Source organism: Panthera onca, chromosome C2 (genome assembly GCF_046562875.1).
Source record: "Panthera onca isolate mPanOnc1 chromosome C2, mPanOnc1 haplotype 2, whole genome shotgun sequence".
Lineage (NCBI taxonomy): Eukaryota > Metazoa > Chordata > Mammalia > Carnivora > Felidae > Panthera > Panthera onca.
In genome coordinates this window covers 52,636,015-52,659,413 of record NC_138347.1, presented here as the reverse complement: position 1 = coordinate 52,659,413, position 23,399 = coordinate 52,636,015, and the positions used below count along the sequence as shown (strand labels likewise).

At 35.9% G+C, this 23,399-nt stretch overlaps 1 protein-coding gene across 2 annotated transcripts in view; it reads right to left on the bottom strand.

The window, feature by feature from the left end:
• Positions 1-23,399, bottom strand: part of ALCAM (activated leukocyte cell adhesion molecule) — a 209,884-nt gene that overhangs the window by 47,436 nt on the left and 139,049 nt on the right. For both annotated transcript variants that reach the window (XM_078452976.2, XM_060640129.3), the window contains exons 2-3: positions 6,763-6,863; positions 2,786-3,005 (exon numbers count right to left, since the gene is read on the bottom strand). In XM_078452976.2, the coding sequence (XP_078309102.1) occupies positions 2,786-3,005; positions 6,763-6,863 (321 nt within the window). The remainder of the gene's footprint in view (positions 1-2,785; positions 3,006-6,762; positions 6,864-23,399) is intronic.

Here is a 23,399-nt window from a genome sequence, read left to right as displayed (position 1 = left end):
ACCTGGGTGGCTCAGTCGGTTAAGTGTTGTACTCCTGGTTTGGGATCAGGTCATGATCTCATGGTTTATGAGTTTGAGCCTTGCACTAGGCCTCTGTGCTAACAGCATAGAGCCTGCTTGGGATTCTCTCTCTCCTTCTCTCTGTATCTCCCCTGCTTGCTGTCTTTCTCTCAAAATAAATAAACTTTAAAAAAAGGAAAAAGAAAATAAAAAGCTGTACTAGTGGCAATAAAAAATGGGACTTATTTGAATCTGGCTTGCTTTATGGGCATGACTATTGTATCTGAGATACAGTTTAAAACTAAACAAACAAACCTACATCAGAGGTAACAGAGTCATCAGTCATGGCCTCACTTTGAATAAAAACAGTTTGAGTTTGCCCATGAGGATGGCACTCTGCAGCAAGCTGATCTGGGATTAGCTCACGTTAACCATACTTGATTCTATAGTACACAGTGCATGTTGCTAGGTGATTTGACAGAAGGAAACAGAGGACTGATTGATGAGTCTAGTAACTCTTAAGTGCCTGCAATATATACATGCACAGAATAAAAGCCTCCCTGTCACAGCTGTTGTTTGCTTCACAAAATGTGACCCAAAGTAAATTCATTATTTTTTTAAAAAAAGCAAAGCCTCTATATGCTTTTGCAAACACTTTCCTTATCATGAGCTGCGCTGTTCATTTAATTGGACTTGGAGGTCCCACAGCTTCTAATATAAAATGCCATTTTCAAGAGTGTGTAACTTGTCTGTTTAAATTCTCCCTGGCCCAGAGCCTAGAATGCAAATTCTGTTTCTGAGAATCACTTTGTTTTCAACAACATTCAAAAGAGAGGGGGGGTAGGGAGGTGCTGACAGTATGTGGGGTGTGAGTTTGTTTTCACAATCATGGAAATCCTCTGTATTCCAAAATAGCATACAAATTTTATCAAAGTAGACCAACTGGATTTTTTTTTTCAGATTGCTGTATGATATTTTTAAAGTGTATTCTGAAAATTGTCACAAATGATTCTTCTAAAGGAAACAACCTGGATTTTCTCAACTTTCCTGTAGACCATCTTGCTATTTGATAATTTTTAACACAGTGAAAAAGAAACCCGACAATGACAAATCAATACACATAAACTTCAGGGAGCTGTGACTTAATCTCTACCTACTGTGCGACATTCTTGTTGTGTACTTATATTTATGACATCATGGCCTAATAAAAAAAAAATATTTTGGTTTATTCTCTTTACAAAAAGTGTCCCTAGAAGTTCACCATCCATCTTCCTAATAACATCAAAGTGAAGTGAAAGAAAGAAAGAAAGAAAGAAAGAAAGAAAGAAAGAAAGAAAGAAAAAGAAAAATACATGGAACACTGGTAAATAAAGGATGCATATTATTTGGGATATTTAATGGAAGGCATGACTGGCAAATACTTGGAATTTGGTTTGAGTCATAAAATGACTGAAAAGGGTGGATGTTTTCTGGAAAGTGCCTTCTAAGCTGAAAGGTAATCAATTGAAACATATAATTGCTTTTACAAGGTTCTGGAGAACAAAGGTTTCCTTTGATAGTACAAACATTCTTTGAATCCATGTCATGAGCCCATAGGAGCTTTGAAATCTATGTAAATACTTAGGGACAGTTCTCCTTAGTCGCATAGGCTGTTATGCGGCTAAGAAAAATGGGGAAAATCCATGATTGTTTTCTGTAGTAGCAAGCCCCTCTAGGTTTCTGTCTTCCCTATTTATTTTAATAATTTCTAGGTGCGGTCAAGTTATCAGAAAACAGGGAAAAAATTGAAAACTGAGACCTTCTACCCTAATTAAAAAAGACTGGCATCCTGAAACGTTTGTGACCTATTTTTCTCCCTGTAATTTCTAAAATATTATGATGTAATAGGAGGTGGGATTTTTATTTGAATATTAAAAGATAAAATGTTTTAATTAGAACTTCTCAAGTCACTCATTTACATAGCTATTTGCACAGTAACATTAACTATATATTATCATTAGGCAAAGTAACTTTGCCATAATGACTACAGTAATTACTCCAAGTTTCTTCTGCCGACTTCTTCCAACCCTACTCTACTTTTTCTCCTTGGTGTATTCCACATACACATTCAGGGTGTGGTGAGCTTTTTTTTTTTTTTAATTTTGGAGCAATTTGCTAATACAACTGAACACTTTGAAGAAATATAGCAACGGCATTAAAGGCCAGGATATATATGTGTGTGTGTGCATGTGTGTGCGTATATAGTACTATACATATGTACACATGCAGAAAGCTTAGATTTCTCATTTATAACATGGCTTGGATTTGCCTGTATTTTGTTGTTTTTATATATCAAAATCTTAATTTTATATTATTCAGTCTAATACATATATATATGTATGTATATATGTGTGTGTGTGTGTGTGTGTGTGTATGTGCCTGATATGCACGGATATGTGTATCATATAGCTATGTATATTTCACAGAACATTTATTTGTATGTGTCAGTGAAAGTTAAAGATCACATGCCAGTTTTCACTTGGTAGTACTTCATATCACAGGAAATTTTACCCAACAAAACAACAGAGAATGTTCTTCTAGTTCGTCACTGCAAAACTCCTATTTGAAATTCAGGTTTTTGGTTTTCCTCACTGACAGCATGCATGAGCAGAATGAAGATTGTTAGAAGTCCTCTTTACAGATACCTGCTGTGGAGACACCACAGAGAGTTCACTCTTCTTTCTAAAGAACATTTTCTAGTACAAGCCATCAATCCCACTTAGCAGTTACACCCCAGACTACTTACTGAACACCTTGACTGTTGTAGGTGCCTCAAACACATTGTCCTCAGTTACTAGCATGCACACAAATCTCTTCTCATCACTGATCCTTGCGTTACTGATAGACAAAGTGTAGTTTTCTGAGAGGCTCAATCTGTCTTTGTATTCTGGCACATCATCGTATTGCACACTTTTCTTTGTAGAGGACCTGAAGGCAATAAATACTGGGGAGCCATCGGGCTTTTCCTAAAAATTAAAATAACACATTTTAAAAACAAGCATATTCAGATGTTTCAGGATTACATCCAAAGTAACACAATTTCCTTGGCCATATTCTTCTACCAATATTTATAGTTCTGTCTACGAAGAGTCATTGTGGATATGAGCTTCACATAAATTCTTTGGTTACAGAAAATTACTCTTCATAAGAGGAGAGGCTGTAAGTTCTTTTACAGGTTATCAGTTTAAATATGTGAAAATGGAAAGACAAAGCTATTGGAGTCTTAACTTTCCTTGCATCCAAACAACAGAATTAGTGACTGTTCTGAAACCAACAAGGGCTGGCATTAGGTCTAATATAAAAGAAAAAAATAGATGAAAACAAACATGCAAATGTACAAAATGATATTCAGCTAACCTTCCCAGCAAGCATACACATGGGCTGCAAACACTAATTTAGAAATCCTGGACGGTTATCTTTTGCATATTCATTACTTTAATCCACATACTTCAAATGTCCACACCTTTTAGTTTCAGCCAAAACTGACATAGCTGACCTTTACTCATAACATAATTTAATGAGTCTTCATGGAGGAACAGTATTTGCCCTTGTGAAACAATCATGTCCATTAAGCAACAGGATCAATCACTAAAATCCATAGTTTTGCTATCTGAGTCATAAAACTTAGCTCAAAGAGCTTTCGTGTAAAAACTTATTATCAAAATAAAATATAATCTGACATGAACAATTATGCCAAGAGCCCGAGACATATAATTCATCTCTTCCTTTGCTCCCACAAAAATCTTTTTACCAAATAAGCAATTTACTCTAAAATAGCAGCCAATCCCTTTAACTTACCTCACAAGGCCTTTGAGAAAATAAAATATGATAAAATATTTTAAAGTACATGGCAAAGTTCAAGGTGCTGTGGGAAGTTACATTTTTAGAATTATTAATATTTATTACTGTTATGGACTAAATGTTTGTGTCACCACCAAATTCATATGCTGAAGCCCTAACCCCTCAGTGTGTTGATATTTGGAGGGGAAGCCTTTGAGAGGTAATTAGGTTTATATGAGGTCCTGGGATGGTGCCCTTATGATGGGATTAGTAGCCTCATAAGAAGAGGAAGAGAGGTCTCTCTCTCCATGAAAACACAGGTCATATGAGCACATAGCAAAATGGCAGCTGTCTGCAAATAAGAAGGACCTTCACAAAGAGCCAAACCTGCGAGCACCTTGAGCTTAGATTCCTCTGCAAATAAGAAGGACCTTCACAAAGAGCCAAACCTGCGAGCACCTTGAGCTTAGATTCCCAAGCCTCCAGAACTATGAGAAATAAATATATTTTGTGTAAGCTCCCTACTCTATGGTATTTTGTTATAGCGCCCCAAGCCAAGGTAATTACTAAGCTAATTTTAGAGTCCAAAAGTTTTATTTGGTTGAACATCTGAATACATCAATAATATTCTCCTTAAATTTTTTAATTTTCCCATGGTTTACAAAGCAAATCCTTGCTCTCAATCATTCCTTCACTGAGAGAAAGATGTTAAACCAGTCCCTTATATTTCTATATTCAAACATTTACATAATGAATAATAGTTATTAAATTTTGAGCATTTAATTATATGCCAGGTATCTTCTTTGGGCTCTCCATGCATTAACTGATTTAATACTCATAACAACCCTGAAGGTTAGAGTTGCAATATTAGATCCATTTACAGATTACACAGTACAGACAGAGGTTGCTTAAATAAATCATCCAGGAGCCCAGCTAGTGTGTCCCAGGAGAGCCAAGGTTGAAGTTCCACACCCTAGCTCCATCATGACTGCACCGTACTGCTCTTGATAGCTGTCAGATACCTTCTGTCCCAGGCACTGAGGCAGATGCTGGAGAAGAGGTGGGGGTGAGGTGTGGACTCAGGGAACTATGATCTCTATTCACAGGGGATTACTGTGCAGGTGGGGAAAAGCTAATCCATCCTTCCCCTGTTTGCTCCCTTTCACTCTTTCCAAACCTACCATTTATCTTTCATTAAATTAGAGCCTTTGTACTATGTCTACAAATCAACACTGTTTTTAGAGCACATGGTACTTCATACATATCTCATCAGTTTATTGCTGAAGCTTTTGGCTTAATTAACAATTTGAAAATTGTCATTATTGTTTGCACTACCACTGTACCAGTTCAGTTTAGGTGAAAATTATTCCCTGAATTATCATCAGGAATGTTTATGATTACAGTGTTTCACCATCTGCGTTCCATTCATTTTGGCAGGAAGTTTGGCGCAACAGGTCAAGTATGTGGTAGACTCACTTGGAGTTTTAGGGGAGTGAATAGACTCATAGGCCATAGCTTCCTATTTCTAGTTTAATAAGAAACCAGAAATAGTTCAAAATTGCCCACTGTGATCTAGGTATCAGAAGGAGAGCACAGAGGAAGTCCCCTTCCTCTGCTTCCATATGACCCTCGTACAAGCACGTACGTTTAGAGATCCACAGCCCAACAGTCGTAACAGGTACCTTGTGCCAAGGGCTCAGTCAATATTCTGATAAGAATTACTTCATGGAACCCTCACAACACTGTAAGGAAGATTACTCTTATCACCTCATTTTATAGATGAGACAATGGAGGTTCATTCACGTGTCCAGAATCCCACAAGTATACGGCAGAATATGTCAGTCTGACTTAAGAACGTACATTTTGAAAGACTGTGTTCTATCCTTCCTTGAGTGCAACCTTAAGTACATTTCCCAAAGTGTGTTCTGCAAAATGTTTGTTCTGGCAGATACTTGAAAGAAAAAGTTGGTGGTTAAAAAAATCTAAGAAATGAATCAATCTTAGACAATTCATAATGCATTTTAGTGTGTGAAAAGCTCTGAGAAGTATTGTGATAAAGTTTTCAAAAATTATTTGACCATAGGATTTTTTTTTTCCTATTTAAATACGTTTTAACATTTTGGGGAACTTGGGAAAAACTGCCTACTGTGTTCAAGGAAATATATGGCTACTTTAAGCTTGCAAACTACCATGAGTCTCATGTGATTCAGCCTTAGGAAATTGTGCCACACAGCTACCTTTTGTTGGTTTCGGTAATTAAGTTGAAACATTGTATCATTAGATGTTACCTAGCCACCCTATATCCATCTACCAGGATATCTACCCTCCATTTCCAGACCCATCTGTACCTTGACACCTGAGAAGATATGATGTGTTATCCGTAAGAAATGACTAAAGGAACAAATGTTAAATGTAAAAAGGACCTGCCACATCAATATGTTCCTAAGACAATACTAAAAACAAGCTTCTAACGCTGATGACTAATTCCCAATGAATATTTGGGTACTCTAGCAACTAGTGTATTTTGCCTTTGCAATAGCCACACCAAATAGAACATGAGTATACGGAGAAAGGCTGCCGTCTTTCACTGAGCTCTGTCCTATATTCCACTGATTTTACTCTGGAACTCTGCCTTTTCCTCTGCCTCTAACATTTAAGGTTAAATCTTTCAGACTAATATGATCTAAGAATTACGTGTTTATTGGCTTTATTTTAAAATAGCACTTCTTATGTAAGACTTAGGAATTACTCTTTTGAGATATTCAACACATTAATTCTACCTTCCTACACTTGTACTCACAGTTGAATATTGCCATTATGTTAATTTGAAATTCACATTTACTCACAGAAGGAATAGTATCTCAAAAACAAACAAACATAAACAAACAAACAAAAATCAAAAACTAGAAGCAGTTAACCAAGTCCAAGGTAGGTCACACTTACATATTTCCATTTTCCAAACATGAGATTGTGAGGTACATCAAGTCGGCAAGGCATAATAATGGTATCTCCATATGCTGAATTTACAGTATACCATCCAAGGCCTTTAGATGAAAGGAAGAAAAAAGAGAGATTTTAAATGTTTTCTTGAAGTAACCAAGCAAATAACTTTAGTTCAAGATATATGTCTTAATGAAGATTATCTATTATAATTTTATCTTATATGACTATAGAAAGTATGAAGCTAGAACATACTTCCTACTTAAATAGCAACAATTCTTCTTTAGCTACTAAGCTTTGGAATGTCACACATTCAAATTTATAGACCCCTCAATTTTACCAGGGAATAGATAAGTGTGTATCCCAAAGGAACATAGTGGAATCTGAAAGGATATTCTCTTCTTAACTGGATGTCATAAGAAAAAAATTATACTCTATTTCACAGTCACATGGAACTACACAAAGATCATCATTTTTAAAATTCTCAAAATTAGCTTTATATATATTTGTGTTTTTCATTGAAAATACTGTCAAATTTAACCTCTGGAAAATTTTAAAAAACTATTAAAAACTGAGAACTAATACATATAAGACCACAACTAAATTTTAAAAGTAGAAAAATGAAACTGAAAATGGCTTATTTTATAGTAGCAATGGTTAATATACTGGTTTTAATTTTAATTACACATAAAATATTAACAAGACAGGAATCTGTAGCATAAAAATTCTTTGTAAAGTGTTTACCAAGTGGTTACTCTGAATTTTGTATAGACAATCTAACTCAAACCATAATCTGCTACTAAGGTACAGAAGACTTCCTGATCTTAATTTTTTATCGAGGAAAAATTTAGATGATAAAAATTAAATTGTCAAAACCCCCACAACTTTAGCATATGTATGCAACATACTATACAAATCTGTATATATTCATGAAGTTTAAAAGCCTCAGGGATTTAACTTGGCAATAGTACTTAGGAAACATCTCAGATTTTTCATCTTAGTTTATTCACAACTGTTTTTAATAGTAAATATGTTTTCAATTAAATATCTATTAAGATGTGTCATAATTGGATATAGAGTATGAAGGGGCTATTTTAAACTGTAGAGGGGGAAAAAAGATATTTTGTCCACCAGGTGGTGCCAAAGCGCAAAGCTAAGGCAATTTGCAACACAAATAAATACCATTTTATGATTTACTGAGGAAACAAGACAGAATGAACACTATCTTTCACTGTTACCCATCCGTCACAATGTGTAGGAAAATTTCATATGGGGATAAAAATCATTAATCTTAGTAGAGAAAAAAAAAGGTAATAAAATTCCTATTTTAAAATTCTATCAACCAAGGAAGATACTTCCCTTTAAAGCAATTTTGCTCAGTGAACAAAATCATTATTACAAACACAAACTTCATGTAAACATGCCACAGAACAACTAGTTTCCAGAATTTTTAACATGATTAAAATAAAGAATACAAATTATAAGTCATAATAATGTGTTTTTCACTTGCTATTAAAGTAATTTACCAAAGCTGTTTATTGTATGTATGGTATTATAATAAAAAATTACCTCACTAATTTATAAGTTGTTTAGTGTTTCCCATACTGCAATGCTAATTCCTTTTAACTTAGAACCATCGCAGAGCATAAGACTGTAAATGAAGAAACGGTCTCTTCAGTTGTGAGGGTTTAGATATGTGGTTGCAGATATGCAAACTAATGAGAATTAAGAAATTACTTTATTTTTCAATATAGTGCTTGTTTTCTATACTACTTTGTATCCTAGATGTGGAACTTTTATTATGTATTTTAAAATCTGTTCATGTACTACACCGATGCAGGGATGTCAGCCCAAGAAAACTATTTTCTGATTTGACATTTTGTTTTTTCATCAGTATATAGCAAGTTGCTTAAATATGTAATGACTCTAAGATGATCTCCATCTGTACCTTAAATTATGACAGGATACACACCTCTATTTCCTATCATTATAAAAGCACACCTTTTTTTGACAACTGGTGGTACTCCCATGGTTGGTCAAGAAGTGAAAACAGTTTATAAAGCTTAGGTACCAATGAGGTGAATCCTTTACCAGGTATACAGGGAAAATAAGAAAATTATTTTTGCAAAAAGTGTAATTCTTTCCTATTTCTTACAGACCACTTTTCTCATTCTTATAGAATGTTAATGTGCTATATAGATACCAAATTTTGCAATAGATTTTCTTTTCTTTTTTTTTTTAATTTTTTTTTTAACTTTTATTTATTTTTGAGACAGAGAGAGACAGAGCATGAATGGGGGAGGGTCAGAGAGAGGGAGACACAGAATCTGAAACAGGCTCCAGGCTCTGAGCTGTCAGCACAAAGCCCGACGCGGGGCTCGAACTCTCAGACCGCGAGATCATGCATGACCTGAGCCGAAGTTGGCTGCTTAACCGACTGAGCCACCCAGGCGCCCCAGATTTTATTTTCTTTAAATTTACTTATTTTGAGAGACAGAGCGTGCACATGAGTGGGGGAGGGGCAGAAAGAGAGAGAGAGAGAGAGAAAGAATCCCAAGTAGGCTCTGTGCTGTCAGTGCAGAGTTCAAAACAGGGTTCAAGTCCATGACGCTGGGATCATGACCTGATGAGATCAAGAGTTGGACGGGCACTTAACCAACAGAACCACCCAGGTGCCCCCGTAATAAAATTTAAAGTTACATGAATTTCAAGTACATAGCGTTTTATTAGCATGATGGAAGTGCAACAATAAAGGAATGGGACAAAATATTCTTATCTTTGTATCCCCAAGAGCAATGCCTGGCATTGAACAGACATCGTATTAGATTTCTCACTTGAATATCTGAAGTCCTTTCCATTTTGGTTATTACATTAACATCTTTGAAAATCAGGGAGAAGTTGGCAACAGTGTAACTTTGGGGATTCTGAAGGCTGTCTTAGATTGTCTCTGATGTGCAGAGAACGTGGATTTGCTTGCATGGCACTCATTCTTGAAGAGAAACAAACACAAAGCAAACAATCTTATAATAATTCATGGATGACACTATAGAAGAGAATATTTCTCTCTATGGAACTTACTTATTAATTTCAAGAGAAAGTAAGGATTATTTGTGCTCTGTGTTTTGCAAACGATGATGTGAAATGTCTTTTTTCTTACTGTGATGACAACAAAGCAAAGGGTTGTTTTTAAAAGTATTTAAGAATTCATAAGTTGGGTCTTTTAATGACAGCTTGATATCCAAAATTAGCCAGGATGGAACTCTTAAGAGAATAATAAACCTAAGGGAAATAAGACATGTGACAAGAATGAGGGCAGTAGGTAAAAGGCCAATGGTTACAGACGGAAGCACTGGTCTACAGACCTAGGGCACAATGAATAATAATCAGTTGGATTGTATTAGGAATCACAGATGTGATGATTTCAGAAATCATTTTCAAGTTGGCTATAAACATCAACTTTCCTCTTTCCTAAGAGTATACCAACTCCCAGGTTCATCTGATGCAGAGACTAGGACTACTTGAATGTGCAGTAGAGCTAACATCCCTAACCCTGTAGAGATAGAGTGGCTACAAAACCACTGTGATTTGGTGATGAATTAGCATCCTGATTTCTACAGATGTCTCAGTCTTTGAGATGAAGTGTCAGTGACACACACACCCAAAGAACCTGTCAACATAAATGGTTCTGTTTGTACTTTTCATAGAAGCAAAAGATTTTATCTTTGATTTGCCAAGTCTGAATTGAATTTAGCTCACTAAAATTCCTCGGCAGTTTTCTCCCTGTAATATTAGTTGGTTAAATTATTCATGGTTTTATAACCTAGAGATTATTGGACTATTACAAATATAGAATGGCTATGATGTCATTCCTCAAAGAAGCTAAATAGAAAATATGGAAAGAATGTGTGTGCGCACAAATGTGTGCATTTCTAGGTGGTACGCGTTATATCTATGCGTATATGTATATGCCATAAGATATTTTAAACTGGGTTAAAAACCTTCTGTAGTAAATATGTTTTATAAATATAAGGTATTGTTATGAATTATTAATATTACTATTGCTATCAAAATGTCTGACATAAAATAAAATGCAAAAACACGTTATACTTGAGAAGCGGTATGTAAATATTTAAGATTTTTTTTTTACAAAGACTTATTAACTAAAGATAAAGACCAAGAGAACTGGAAAGGTTATACAGGAGAATTCAATAAAAATACAATGGGAAATGCATAGCATAGGAAAAATCTGGTGGCCCAATAATTCCGACATATAAAATCTCAGACAAGTGATCATAAATACAACATAGGTATAGATTTTGTACAGCAAATAATTTAAGGAGGCACTGAAGCAGATTCTGGTGTAATTTTGAAATTAGGTGACCATAGTTTATTTCTAACTGCACTAATAAAAATATAATAATTTTGGCCATATTGGTGATATATGCTTTTTCCACATAAACTAATTTTTAAGTGGGCTGCATGCCTTGTGTGGAGCCCACACTGGACATGAACTCACAACCCTGAGATCGAGACCTGAGCTAACATCAAGAAACAGATGCTCAACCAACGGTGCCACCCAGGTGCCCTCTGTATAAATTAACTCTTAAAGACTATCAAGTTCAGAGTAATCATTCTCTTCACATTGATAAAATAGAGACATGTGAGTATCTTAAAAGTTATATTAAATTTCAGAATTTGCTACCATATTTGAAGCAGAACAGTAAATAATACAGAAACTAGGGTAAGAATTAAAGAGTCTATTTTTACATGCTGTAATTTGGTGTGGTTAATTATTTTTTATTGCACTGATACTTCAATAGCATCATCATTCTTAAAAGCGTTGTTTTGAAAAAAAAAAAAAAAAAAGCGTTGTTTTGAGCTCTGTAGCTCTGTTAGGTGCCATAGAAGGTTACAACTGGCACAGGGCTTATGACATAAGAACTAAATCACAGTTCCACAGAAATTTTAGAGAAATTTATTTCTGCAGATGAACTGTTGGGGAGGAAGGTAAGTAGAAATGAGAAAAGTATCCTTAGAAATTACTTTCATATTTACTTGATTTTGACAGATAAACATGCTAATGTTCCCATGTGCTTTATTAATGAATTAAGATATGTACAATTCCAATTAAACATGTAAATATTTTGTCACATCAGTTTATAGCACTGTTTCTCAACCTCATCACTACTGACACTTTGGGCAGAATAAATCTTTGTTGTTGGGACTGCATCCTTGCCTCTGCCCACTGGGTGATACTAAATAGCACTCTCCCCCTCAGTTATGGCAACAAGAAATCTCTAGACAAGACACATATCCCCTGGAAGGCAAAACTGCCCACCAAACTCCCATCTAGTTGAAAACCACCAGTTTAGATCTTAAACTACTGGCCTTTTTTATTCAATAAAATTGCTTTCCATTAAAGAGATCATTGTTGTAAAACAGAATCTTAGTACAGGACTAATAATCACTGAATGCGAATAGAGGGATTGAGGCAGAAATGGCACATATTAACACTTAGCTATTATCAATTTTGTTTTCCTCATAGAGACATATTATATTAAACTATGACAGGGAGACTGATTTCCAGACTCTGGGGATTTGAGATCCAACTCTTCACAGAGATTACAAAATAATATTCATCTTTAATGTTTATTTTTATTTATTTTGAGAGAGAGGGTGTGGCTGAGGGACAGAGAGAGAGAGAGGGAATGCCAAGCAGGTCCTGCGATGCAGGTCTCAATCCCACGACCCCGAGATCATGACCTGAGCCAAAATCAAGAGTCTGAAGCTCAACCGACTGAGCCACCCTAGCACCCCACAGAATTATATTCTGTTTTAGCAAATCTACTTCATGTACTACAATCAAGCACAAATTATACACACCATATATGCTTTCTAAGCTATACATATCACATGTATTTTATTTAATATGATAAAATATCATACTCTATTGATAGACCATGAAGTAGATGCCTTTAAAGTATCTTCCATGGGACGCCTGGGTGGCTCAGTTGGTTGAGGGTCTGACTTCGGCTCAGGTCATGATCTCACAGTTTGTGAGTTCGAGCCCCACATCGGGCTCTGTGTTGACAGCTCGGAGCCTGGAGTCTGCTTTGGATTCTGCGTCTCCCTCTCTCTCTGCCCCTCCCCTACTTGCGCTCTGTCTCTCTCTCAAAAATAATTTAAAAAAATAAAGTTTTCCAAACTTGTGATTCTGTGACTCAATGACACAAAGTTACTTCATAATTCCTATTCTTTATTGCATTAAATATATTTATGATTTTTGTCAAGGTCAAGTGATATACAACAAGTAAGATATGAAAGAGAAGGAGGTTGAGAGAGAGAGAGAGAGAGAGGGAGAAAACTTGTAATCCCAAATAATTTAGAATGGATGGCAGACAGAAGATATCTGATCAAATATGTTATTTTGAAAAATACAGAAAAGTGTTTTCCTACTTTCTCAATTTCCCTTCAACAAACAGGTACTTGAACCGAACTGGGTTTTTGTTGAATCTGCAATAGGAAGATGTTTATTCAAAATTTGCTTTCTGCATGGTCTTTCCCCAGTGTCACATGTTCTGATATAGGTGTAACTATGTAACGCCTAGTTACAAATAAGAAAAATAGTGATTTTTTTTCTTTCTCTTTCTTCTAGAGGTTCCTGAAATTCTCTACATGGATTATATCTTTTAGAAAATGGTTAGACCACTGTGGAATAACATTCAGAGGGAGAAGGGCCGTTTTACTAAATTATACAATATTGCTAGTACCCAGGAAAATGTTTTAATATATGGGCTCTTTACTTGCAAGTTTGGTATATCATAATGCTTGAAATATTCATCTCTTTAGTAAACTACAGGTTAATATAATAATAATCTATATTACATCATATAAAGGAGATCTACAGAAACACTAACATTTTTAAAATATATCAGTATTGGGGCGCCTGGGTGGCTCAGTCGGTTAAGCATCCGACTTCGGCTCAGGTCATGATCTCGCAGTTCGTGGGTTCATGCCCCGCATCGGGCTTTGTGCTGACAGCTTAGAGCCTGGAGCCTGCTTCAGATTCTGTGTCTCACTCTCTCTCTGCCCTTCCCCCACTCGTGCTCTGTCTCTCAAAAATAAAATGTAAAAAAAGAAAAACAATTTTAAATAAAAAAATAAAAATATATCAGCATTTACATCACTGTGCTGAAAACTATCTTCTCAATTTACCACTGCAAGATATTTCATCACACTATAAGCATGAAAGGATCTATGAGGCTAGGTAAGTCTCAGTTCTTCCCAAGTACTTCAGGCAAAGCCTAAAGCCCATCTCTGCCTCATTTTATCATTGTTCTTTGGGCCTTTGTTGAATCATCTATTTAAACATTTGATCATGCATCAAGTATTTATTGAATACCTACTAGAGGCAAAGAGCTCAATCTTCTTTGGAGGAGGGGAATGAATATATATATATATATATATATATATATATATATATATATATACACACACACACACACACACACATTATATACACACACATATATAAATACCAAAGCCTATTCCTCCAGGAACACGAGCTGCTGTAAACAAAGTGCTGTGGGAATGCAGAGGAAGAAATCCCTGCAATGAGCTTGAGGATACTGGTAAAGGCCTCTTGCTGGAAATTTCAATTGACCTAAACACTGAATAAAGGTTTCTATGAATAGGAAGATAAGTATCACTTCACCCGTATGTCATAGCCAGGGACCATGTAGAGTCACTGAGTGGTCCTCGGTTTTCTCTCTTATGGCAAACTTCCTTCTTGATTACAGTAATTTCTACATAGTAGATCTTTGATCTTCATAAGGAATATGTCCTGACTGGCAGTTTTCTGAAATTCATAAATGAACAAAAAATGTCCCTAAATAAATGCAAGAAATGGTTAGATCTCTCTACTTCTCTTTACTTTCATTACCAACACTAGCGTTTGGATTTCTTTTAAGGCCACTTTTAAATCACAAGCAAAATGTTTATTTAAAAATGATTTAACAGCAACAGAATTAAGTTGTGATTTTTTATTTTCTGAGGGATACTTCATGAATTTTAAATTGACAAATATAAAGATTCTACTGTGCTTCTTAGAATTTCTTAACTTGGGATCCATGAATGAACTTTAGGGCATGTATGACTCCTCTAAATGTACTTCAAAGATCCCCAAATTGTGGTATATTAAAACATTTAATTTTATAAAAAGAGATTTTAAGGCTCTCATCATATGGTCAAAGGTAACCTTGAATAAAAAATAAAATGTCTGAGGTTGGGGCACCTAGGTGGCCTAGTCGGTTAAGCGTCTGACTTCAGCTCAGGTCATGATCTCACAGTTCGTGGGTTCAAGCCCCACGTTGGGCTCTGTGCTGACTGTTTCAGATTCTGTGTCTCCCTCTCTCTCTGCCCCTCCCCTGCTTGCACTCTGTCTCTCTCTCTCTCTCTCAAAAATAAATAAACATTAAAAAAAATAAAAATAAAAAAAATAAAATGTCTGAGGTTCATTGTACTAAACTGAGTAGAACTTATGGAAGCACAATTTGATACTATCTGTCTAATTAAAATGCTAATGCCCTCTGATCCAGTGATCATACCACTGGGAATCTATACTATGAAAATTTTTGTACAAATACACAATTATATACAAAGATAATACAGCATTATTTTGAATGTTAAAAACTGGAGGGACTTAAATGTTTGTTAATACAGGCACAATAAAGTGCATATGCACACAATGCTCTACTTGACCCATTTCTATATATTTCAGTGGTTATAATTTTAATCATTTTTCCATTCATTGACTATTGAGTACCTTCTCCGTGCCATGCACTGTTCCAGGATGGGTGATCAGCAGTGTGCAAAAACAAAAACAAAACAAGAAACTGTTCTCATGGGTTTAAATTCTAAAACATATATACATATTCATGTATTTAAATGTTTAATTTCTTTTTGAAAAAAGGGGAAATAACCAGTTTAATTCTTCCACTATGCCTCAAGCTATTTGAAAGAAAGACCTACATTTTTTCTCATTTTGAAATCTGCTGCAGCATCATGAAGGTTGCAGGAGTTCAATAATAATGGGTAAAATAAAGCTCCACGACACTACATCGAAAAGAACTCGGTAAGATCATATTCTTATAGCCCATATTCTTTTCTCTGCATTTAACAATCCAGAAAACCATATACTACCCTTTGAAATTCTAGGGAACCCAGAAAGGTGGGGATGAGGGGTGCTGTAGTGTTTAGAAATCAGTATCTTAAAATTGTCAACCCCAAAGTGCTATTGTTTCTTCTTTAAAAACTTTTTAGTGGAATATAGCATACATGCAAACCAGTGCACAGATCTAGATTTACATTTGAAATGTCACTAAAAGTGCCAGGGTTTAGGACTTGTTTGGCAACTCTTCTCATATTCTTTACTCTGAGGACGAGACTGGGATTTCCACACATCTGTGCCACAAAGGACCCTCTGTGTTTCCAAGCCATCATTCCCCAGTGATGAGTTTTTGATGAGCCTGTGGGGTCTATGCCAAAATGCCAAAACATTGGTCCCTTCGTGGGGACAGACTTAAATGAAAATACTTGAGAACACTTCATGCTCTGTATGTGTGGTGATGGGTGGGAGGAGATAGACTACATCAAACCTCAAATTTTTCATTTTATATATGGAAAGAATGAAATTCTATATTTTATTTTAGTATAGACATTCATAGTGATAGTAGACAGGAGAATGTTCAAACACATTTTTATACTATATTGCTTACTCATAAAAAATAAAAAGCATTTGTGTAATGAATAGTTTATGTTAGTTGAAGTTCACAAAGTTGACTATTCTCTACTATCATACTTCTCCTAATTATGTAGGACTTGAGGCTATGTCTTTAAGATGCTTATATATGGGGGAGGGGGGTCCTTGGGTGGCTCAGTCAGTTAAGCGTACAACTTTGGCCCGGGGCATGATCTCACAGTCCGTGGGTTCAAGCCCTGCATTGGGCTCTGTGCTGACAGCTCAGAGCCTGGAGCCTGCTTCAGATTCTATATCTCCCTCTCTCTCTGTCCCTTCCTGCTCGTGTTCTCTGTCATTCTCTCCCTCTCTCTCTCAAAAATAAATAAATATTAAATAAATAAAAATAAATAAGAAAAGATATATATGGAGAATCCTCCACTCATACAATTGGTCAATACAATGAAAAAAATCGACAAAATATTATTTTCCTTCTGCTCCCACCCCCAATTCAATTACCCTCATTAGTTCTTGCATTGTCTGTGTCCAGAATCTGAGGACTTCATTTGGGAACTAGCTTAACTAAGCAGGTAGATAGAAGAAATCAATATCCTGCAGGTTAAAGTAATGCAAAGGAGAGACGGATACATGGATGCTCTATTACTCTGAACATTTTCTCTGCAGGAATGTCCAGATTTAACTAATTCAAACCATCAGTTCTATTTGAATGGTGAAAAGTTACATTTTCCTGTGCATCTTGCCATATAAGTTGCACTGAAATTGTGAATAGAATTCAATTATTTTAACAAGAACAATAACTTCACTGTATTCATGAGAACACTATCAACAGAAAAATACTATCAACAGGAAAACAGGCACAGCACTTCACAAAAGGCCTTAATTGCATCATCTGAAGTAATGGAAACTTTCTCGGCATTTAGACTAGAGTCTGTCTTCAGAAAGGGTTCATAATTATTGTGACATATGAAATTTGTTTTCTGCAAATAATTTAATGCCATGACAACAAAAAGACTCTTGATTTGAGAAAATCAAAGCTGTCCTTGATAACACTTCCAAACCCCCAAATGACAAATTCCTAATGGCTTTAATATTCCTCAAATGCCTTAGAAAAAAATATATCAGAAAAAACTTTTAGTCAATAAGATCATCATTGTTTTCACAGAGAGCTTCTGTTAATAACAGCTGTGCTAATTGTATTTCTTTAGCATTTCAATTAATATTCAATAGCATTAGAGAATTTTGGTTTATAATTGAGGTAGTGAATTAACCAGGAAAACAAATGAATTATTAGGGCTACTGAAGGAGCAAAGTAGTAGGCTTTTTCTTCTTGATTGGTTGAGTGGTCTTGTCTAGTCTGCTTGCTACTGGTGTCTTCCACATTAAGTGTCTAACTGGGTACCAAAAAATGTTTCCACAGGTTGAAGTCAGTTTTTGCTCTTTTCTTCACACAAATCCCAATTAGCATTGCCTATGTCTCCTGAGGAAATAGATTTGTACAATCAAACATGGTAAGTAAGAAAGGTTAAAAAGCTACTTAATAGGTTTTCCTGCAGATTGCTGGCTGATTTCTGAGGTTTAGATTTATGTAAATTTCATGCTTTTAATTGACATCTCTCCAGAGGGGTTGTAATATAAGGTAAGGTCATAGAAAAAAAAAAATGATTGCTTTTTATGATGTTTCCCTTTCTTTAAGAATTTAACTCAGTTTAGGGGCGCCTGGGTGGCTCAGTCGGTTAAGTATCCGACTTTAGCTCAGGTCACGATCTCGTGGTTCACGGGTTCGAGCCCTGTGTCAGGCTCTGTGCTGACAGCTCAGAGCCTGGAGCCTGCTTCAGATTCTGTGTTTCCCTGTCTCTCTGTCCCTCCCCTGCTCATGTTCTGTCTCTCTCTTTCTCTCTCAAAAATAAATAAACATTAAAACTAAAAAAAAAAAAAAAAAAAAAAAAAAAAAGCTTTAGAAAAAAGAAACTCAGTGTACTGCAAGATCTAGTTTTCTGGTGTTGAGGGAGAAGGAAAAATAGAAACATTTGTCTACAGTGATTTTTTAAAGAGAATAAAGCCACAGGAAAGATACGATTTTAAAATAAAACAAATATTGCATATGCTTAGAAAATCAGCAGAATCTCTTATATGAAACAGAAATCATCTTCCAGCTTTGATAGATCTTATGTCACCTCATGGACCAAGTAAGCCTGCAAAACAATACCCATTATAGCTTGCCCACCGTGGAAGCTCAGTGGAATAACTCTGGAATGCATAAACTTAGAAAGACAATACTGTCATCTATTAATATTAACAATAACTTTTCATATATTCCATTTTCCCTGACAGTCATTATTCTTAATTGATGAGTGGGAGGAAAAGTGGGAAAGAGAACAAGATAATTTAGGAAGGCAATGAGTAGAGATGAAAAATATAAGAAGCTGTATTGAAAGGTAGTTTTATCATTTCTAAGGGTGTCAGATGGAGGAATTGCTTTAAATATCTTGTAAAATCTGGACCTGAAATTGCCTCCAGCTTTGAAACTTTCCTTACTCCCAAAGATTTTAACTTCCTGAATGCTTCGCCTTAGAGCACCAGAGGCCAATTGTAACTTAAAAATGTGCCATACGTGGGTGCGGCACCTGGGTGACTCAGTCGGTTAAGTGTACCACTCTTCATTTTGGGCTCAGGTCATGATTTCATGATTTGTGGTTCAAGCCCTGTGCTGGATTCTGTGCTGACATCATGGAACCTGCTTAGGATTCTCTCTCTCCTTCTTTCTCTCTGCTCCTCTCCCACTCCTGGGTGTGCATTTAAAAAATTTGTATTTACTTCATTTTTGGGAGAGAGAGGGAGCACACATGAGCAGGGGAGGGGCAGACAGAGAATCAGAACCAGGCTCCAGGCTCTGTGCTGTCATCACAGAGCCCCAAGCAGGGCTTGAACCCACTAACCGTGAGATCATGACCTGAGCCGAAGTCAGACACTTAACCACCTAAGCCACCCAGGCACCCCAATGAATAAACGTTTTTTTTTAAATGTGCCATACTTATGCTGAAATTTAGGAAACGGTTTAATGACTCCCCCCACCCCCAGAAGAATTTCGGAAAGACTAGCAATCATGGACAAAGTAATCCCTCAAAAACAAGACAAAACAAAACCCAGATCAGACAAACAAGTTCTTATAGCAGAAAAATGGCTCTTCTGTAGCCTGAGAAAGTACCCACATTCAGGTGGGTTTTCTGTGGTTGTTAAAGCTTGTGTCATATCTCCCCTGCTTCTGTTTCACAGCTTCACATTCTTATTTAAGCAGCAACTAAACAAATGCTTCCTCTTTATTATTCAAGGGAAAACTGTGAAGGATGATAAAACTGAAAGCACACCTCACAGACCCCCTCCAACCACAGGACCCTAACTGCTGCCTGCATTCATATCCATCACCAAGTTGTGCTGAGGCCACACTTTACCTCAGCTGTTGCCATGACCGAGCAGAGTAGGGCTGCGAAGGCACACAAGGTTCCTGGAGTCAAAGGACTCCTGTGAGGGCTGACCCTGTCTCACGGGCTCCCCTGATTCCCTGACGAAACCATCTTAGACTGCATAACAGTCTAGAACATGGCCACCCATCTTCCTTCTGTCCGTCTCTCTTTCCCCTGGGCTCAGATTCACATTGTACTCTGATAATTTTCCAAGCCCACCTCTCCTTCCTCATTTTTTTTTCCTCACCCAGGTATTTCTCCTAGTACAATCCTTACACGTTTAATCCATTTGACATCTGCTTCTCAAAAGATCCTGGCTAACACGTGGGAGGAATTAGGCAGAACATAGCTATATTGATTGTCTGACATTAGTAGACTATTGGATTCTAGAAAATTGGGATTTCGATATGGACACAGTGAAAAAAAGTACACTTGATTTAGTAAGGGGTTAGCTAAATTAAAAATAAAGATACTTTAGAGCAATAATAGTAATATTAAGTGACATTTTAATAGTGCTTTGTATCTTGCAACATTCTTTTATACACATTGTGCATTTTTACACTTGGCTCTCAAAAAGCTCTGTATGATGAACAAATAAACCTGTATCATGAATAAATTTATGATACCTCACTTTACTCAGATAAGGCACTGTTCACCCTGCAAAACCAAGAGACTAACTGAACATGACCAAGATACTATGTAGCGCAGCCAGAGTTCAAAATTAATTCTCAACTCATGTTCAATTCTCATCGCTATTAGGTACACAGAAAATGACCACATGTTTTTATGTTATTTTATACTGTGGCTAATTTGAGAATATTATTTGAAAAGAATTAAAATATTTTCCATATTGAGACTTAAATATTTAAAAATCTGTAGATTGGAGGGACCAGAAAAAATACAAATGAATATATTTGATCATCTCTCTCTCTCATTGTGATGTTATGTAGCAGTGGACCATTTGTTGCCAGGAATAAACTGAGTCCTATCCATGATAGTTCACCTAATCCTCTAAGTAACATAGCAAACTGCAAATAACTAAAGTGGCAGGCATTCCAGATAAGGAACCAGAAGTATATTAAGGTTCTTTAATGTAAACAAGACACTTGGTTGACAGGCAGAGTAACATTTTATCTATGTACCTAACACAGTAGAGATAATAGACTGCCAAGAAAAAATTTCTTGGATAAACAACATGAAAAGACTGGGATTCAAATCAAGTCTTTTCTAACTTAAAAACGTGTCTTTCCATCAAAAAATCTTTTCGTAATTACAACTTTTAAGTGAGTTGAAAATTTAAGTTCACACAAAAGCTGGCATATGAATGTTTATAGCAGCTTTATCATAATTTACCCAAGTTTGGACACAATCAAGATGTCCTTCTATAGGTGAATGGATAAAACAACTACGGTACAGCCATACAATGGAATATTATTCACTAATAAAAAGAAATGAAGAAATGAGATACCAAGCCAGGAAAAGACAATGGAGGAATCTTAAATGCATATTGCTAAGTGAAAGAAGCCAATCTAAAAAAGCTATATTGTGTATGATTCCAACTGTACGACATGACAGAAAAGACAAAACTATGAAGATAGTAAAAAGATCAGTGGTTGCCAGGGGTTTGAAGGAAGGGAGGGAGGCACAGGTAGGTGGGGCATAGAGAATTTTGGGGACAGTAAATTACTCTGATAATTTTGAATACATCTGTCAAAACCCATAAAATGTACAACATAAAAAAAGAAATCTAATGTAAACTATATACTGTAGTTAATAATAATAATGTATCAATATTGACTCATCATTTGTAAGGATATACCACACTGATGCAAGATGTTCATAATAGGGAAACTGGAGGGTGGAGACTGTTGAAGGAGTATGTGGGAACTCTACTTTCTGTTCTATAAACCTAAAACAGATAAAAAGTACTCTATTTTAAAAAAATTGATGCATATAGTTTCTTCAGCCTATGGAATGCATTCTATATTTAGACAATCTTATCTAAATTCCCATGATTATGGTAGAAGGAAGGACATAAAAACCAAGGGCAAAGCTTTGCCTCCACCAGCAAAGGTGATCTCAATCTAGGCAGCTGAATCCCCAGGCAGCTATCAGCAGGTGCTGACAACATCAGGACCTCTGCTGAACAGAGTGTCCTGGGTGGCCGTGCTATAGCCAGCAATTGCTATTTTATGATTATATTTCCCACGTATTCCCAATCCCAGTGAGGTGTTAATACATTTGGTTCATCTTTCCATTTAAAAGAGACAGCGTCTTTGATCATTTGTTCGTGGTTACTGCTCAGGGAGATAATGACACTCAAAATTCTCCCAAACTGAATATTATACTACCTCGTTGGCTCTGCTATTTTTAACAGCTTTTAAAGACCATAATGTCATTAAGGTTAAAAAATGTTCATTATTCCTACACATTAGAAGATTGCTGGGTTACAGAGATGAGCTGTAAGAATCTCAGCAAAGCCTCAGATTGTATGTCTTTTGTTTATGAATCTCATTTGAATTCTATAACTGAAAGTACTCCTAAAGCGTCCCCTCCCCAGAAGTGATTAATTAGAAAACAAAAAAATCAACCAAATAAAAAAGACTGATATGTTTAGACTGTGTCACTGTTGGAAAATCCAATGTTAACTTTCAAGTTAGTTCCCTGTGAAGAGTCCTACAAAATCCTGCTACGTGCGTGTTCTTCAGCCACAATTCTGCCTCTCTGTGTATATAGAACAGGTGATAAAGAACATCTCTGAAATCAACTTTACATTTTTTTCTTTTTTATCATTTCTGAATTGCCAGCAGCCAGCCTCAACATACAAATAGGATTAATGGTACATGTTCAATCAGTAAGTATATAGTAAATACCTTCTAGGTAGAATCAGTATGGCTTTAGAGTTTGTTATTCAGAAATCCATTGATTCTCACTTCTAATTTTAAAAGCTGGAAGCTATTTTACAAAGGAAATTTCCAATGCGACATCTTACCTAACAGTCACCCAAGGTAAACACACATGGCCAATGAAAACAACTGATACACACGGGCTTCAGAAAGGTATCCTTACCTTTCTGTGCTATTCATTCTCCAAAATTTGTAGCTGTAAGACAATTTATGATGATGTGCATGGGAAAGCCAGTGTAATCTATTAACAATGGGAAATTCATGTGCCTGAAGGACAGAATATAGTAAGTATGGGTGAAACATATCATTGATATAATTGTTGATATAATTGAGAAACTATAAACATATAAGCTAAACATCAAGAGCCACAGGCTGCATCTCATCAGTATCGATAAGTTTTAATTACTGACTTTTGTAAAACACTCCTTAATTTTTTCTTTAGTTGTTCCTTACATAATTTCTTAATTGTTTCTATAAACTTCTGAAAATAGTATTTGTTTTAATCCAAAAGACTTC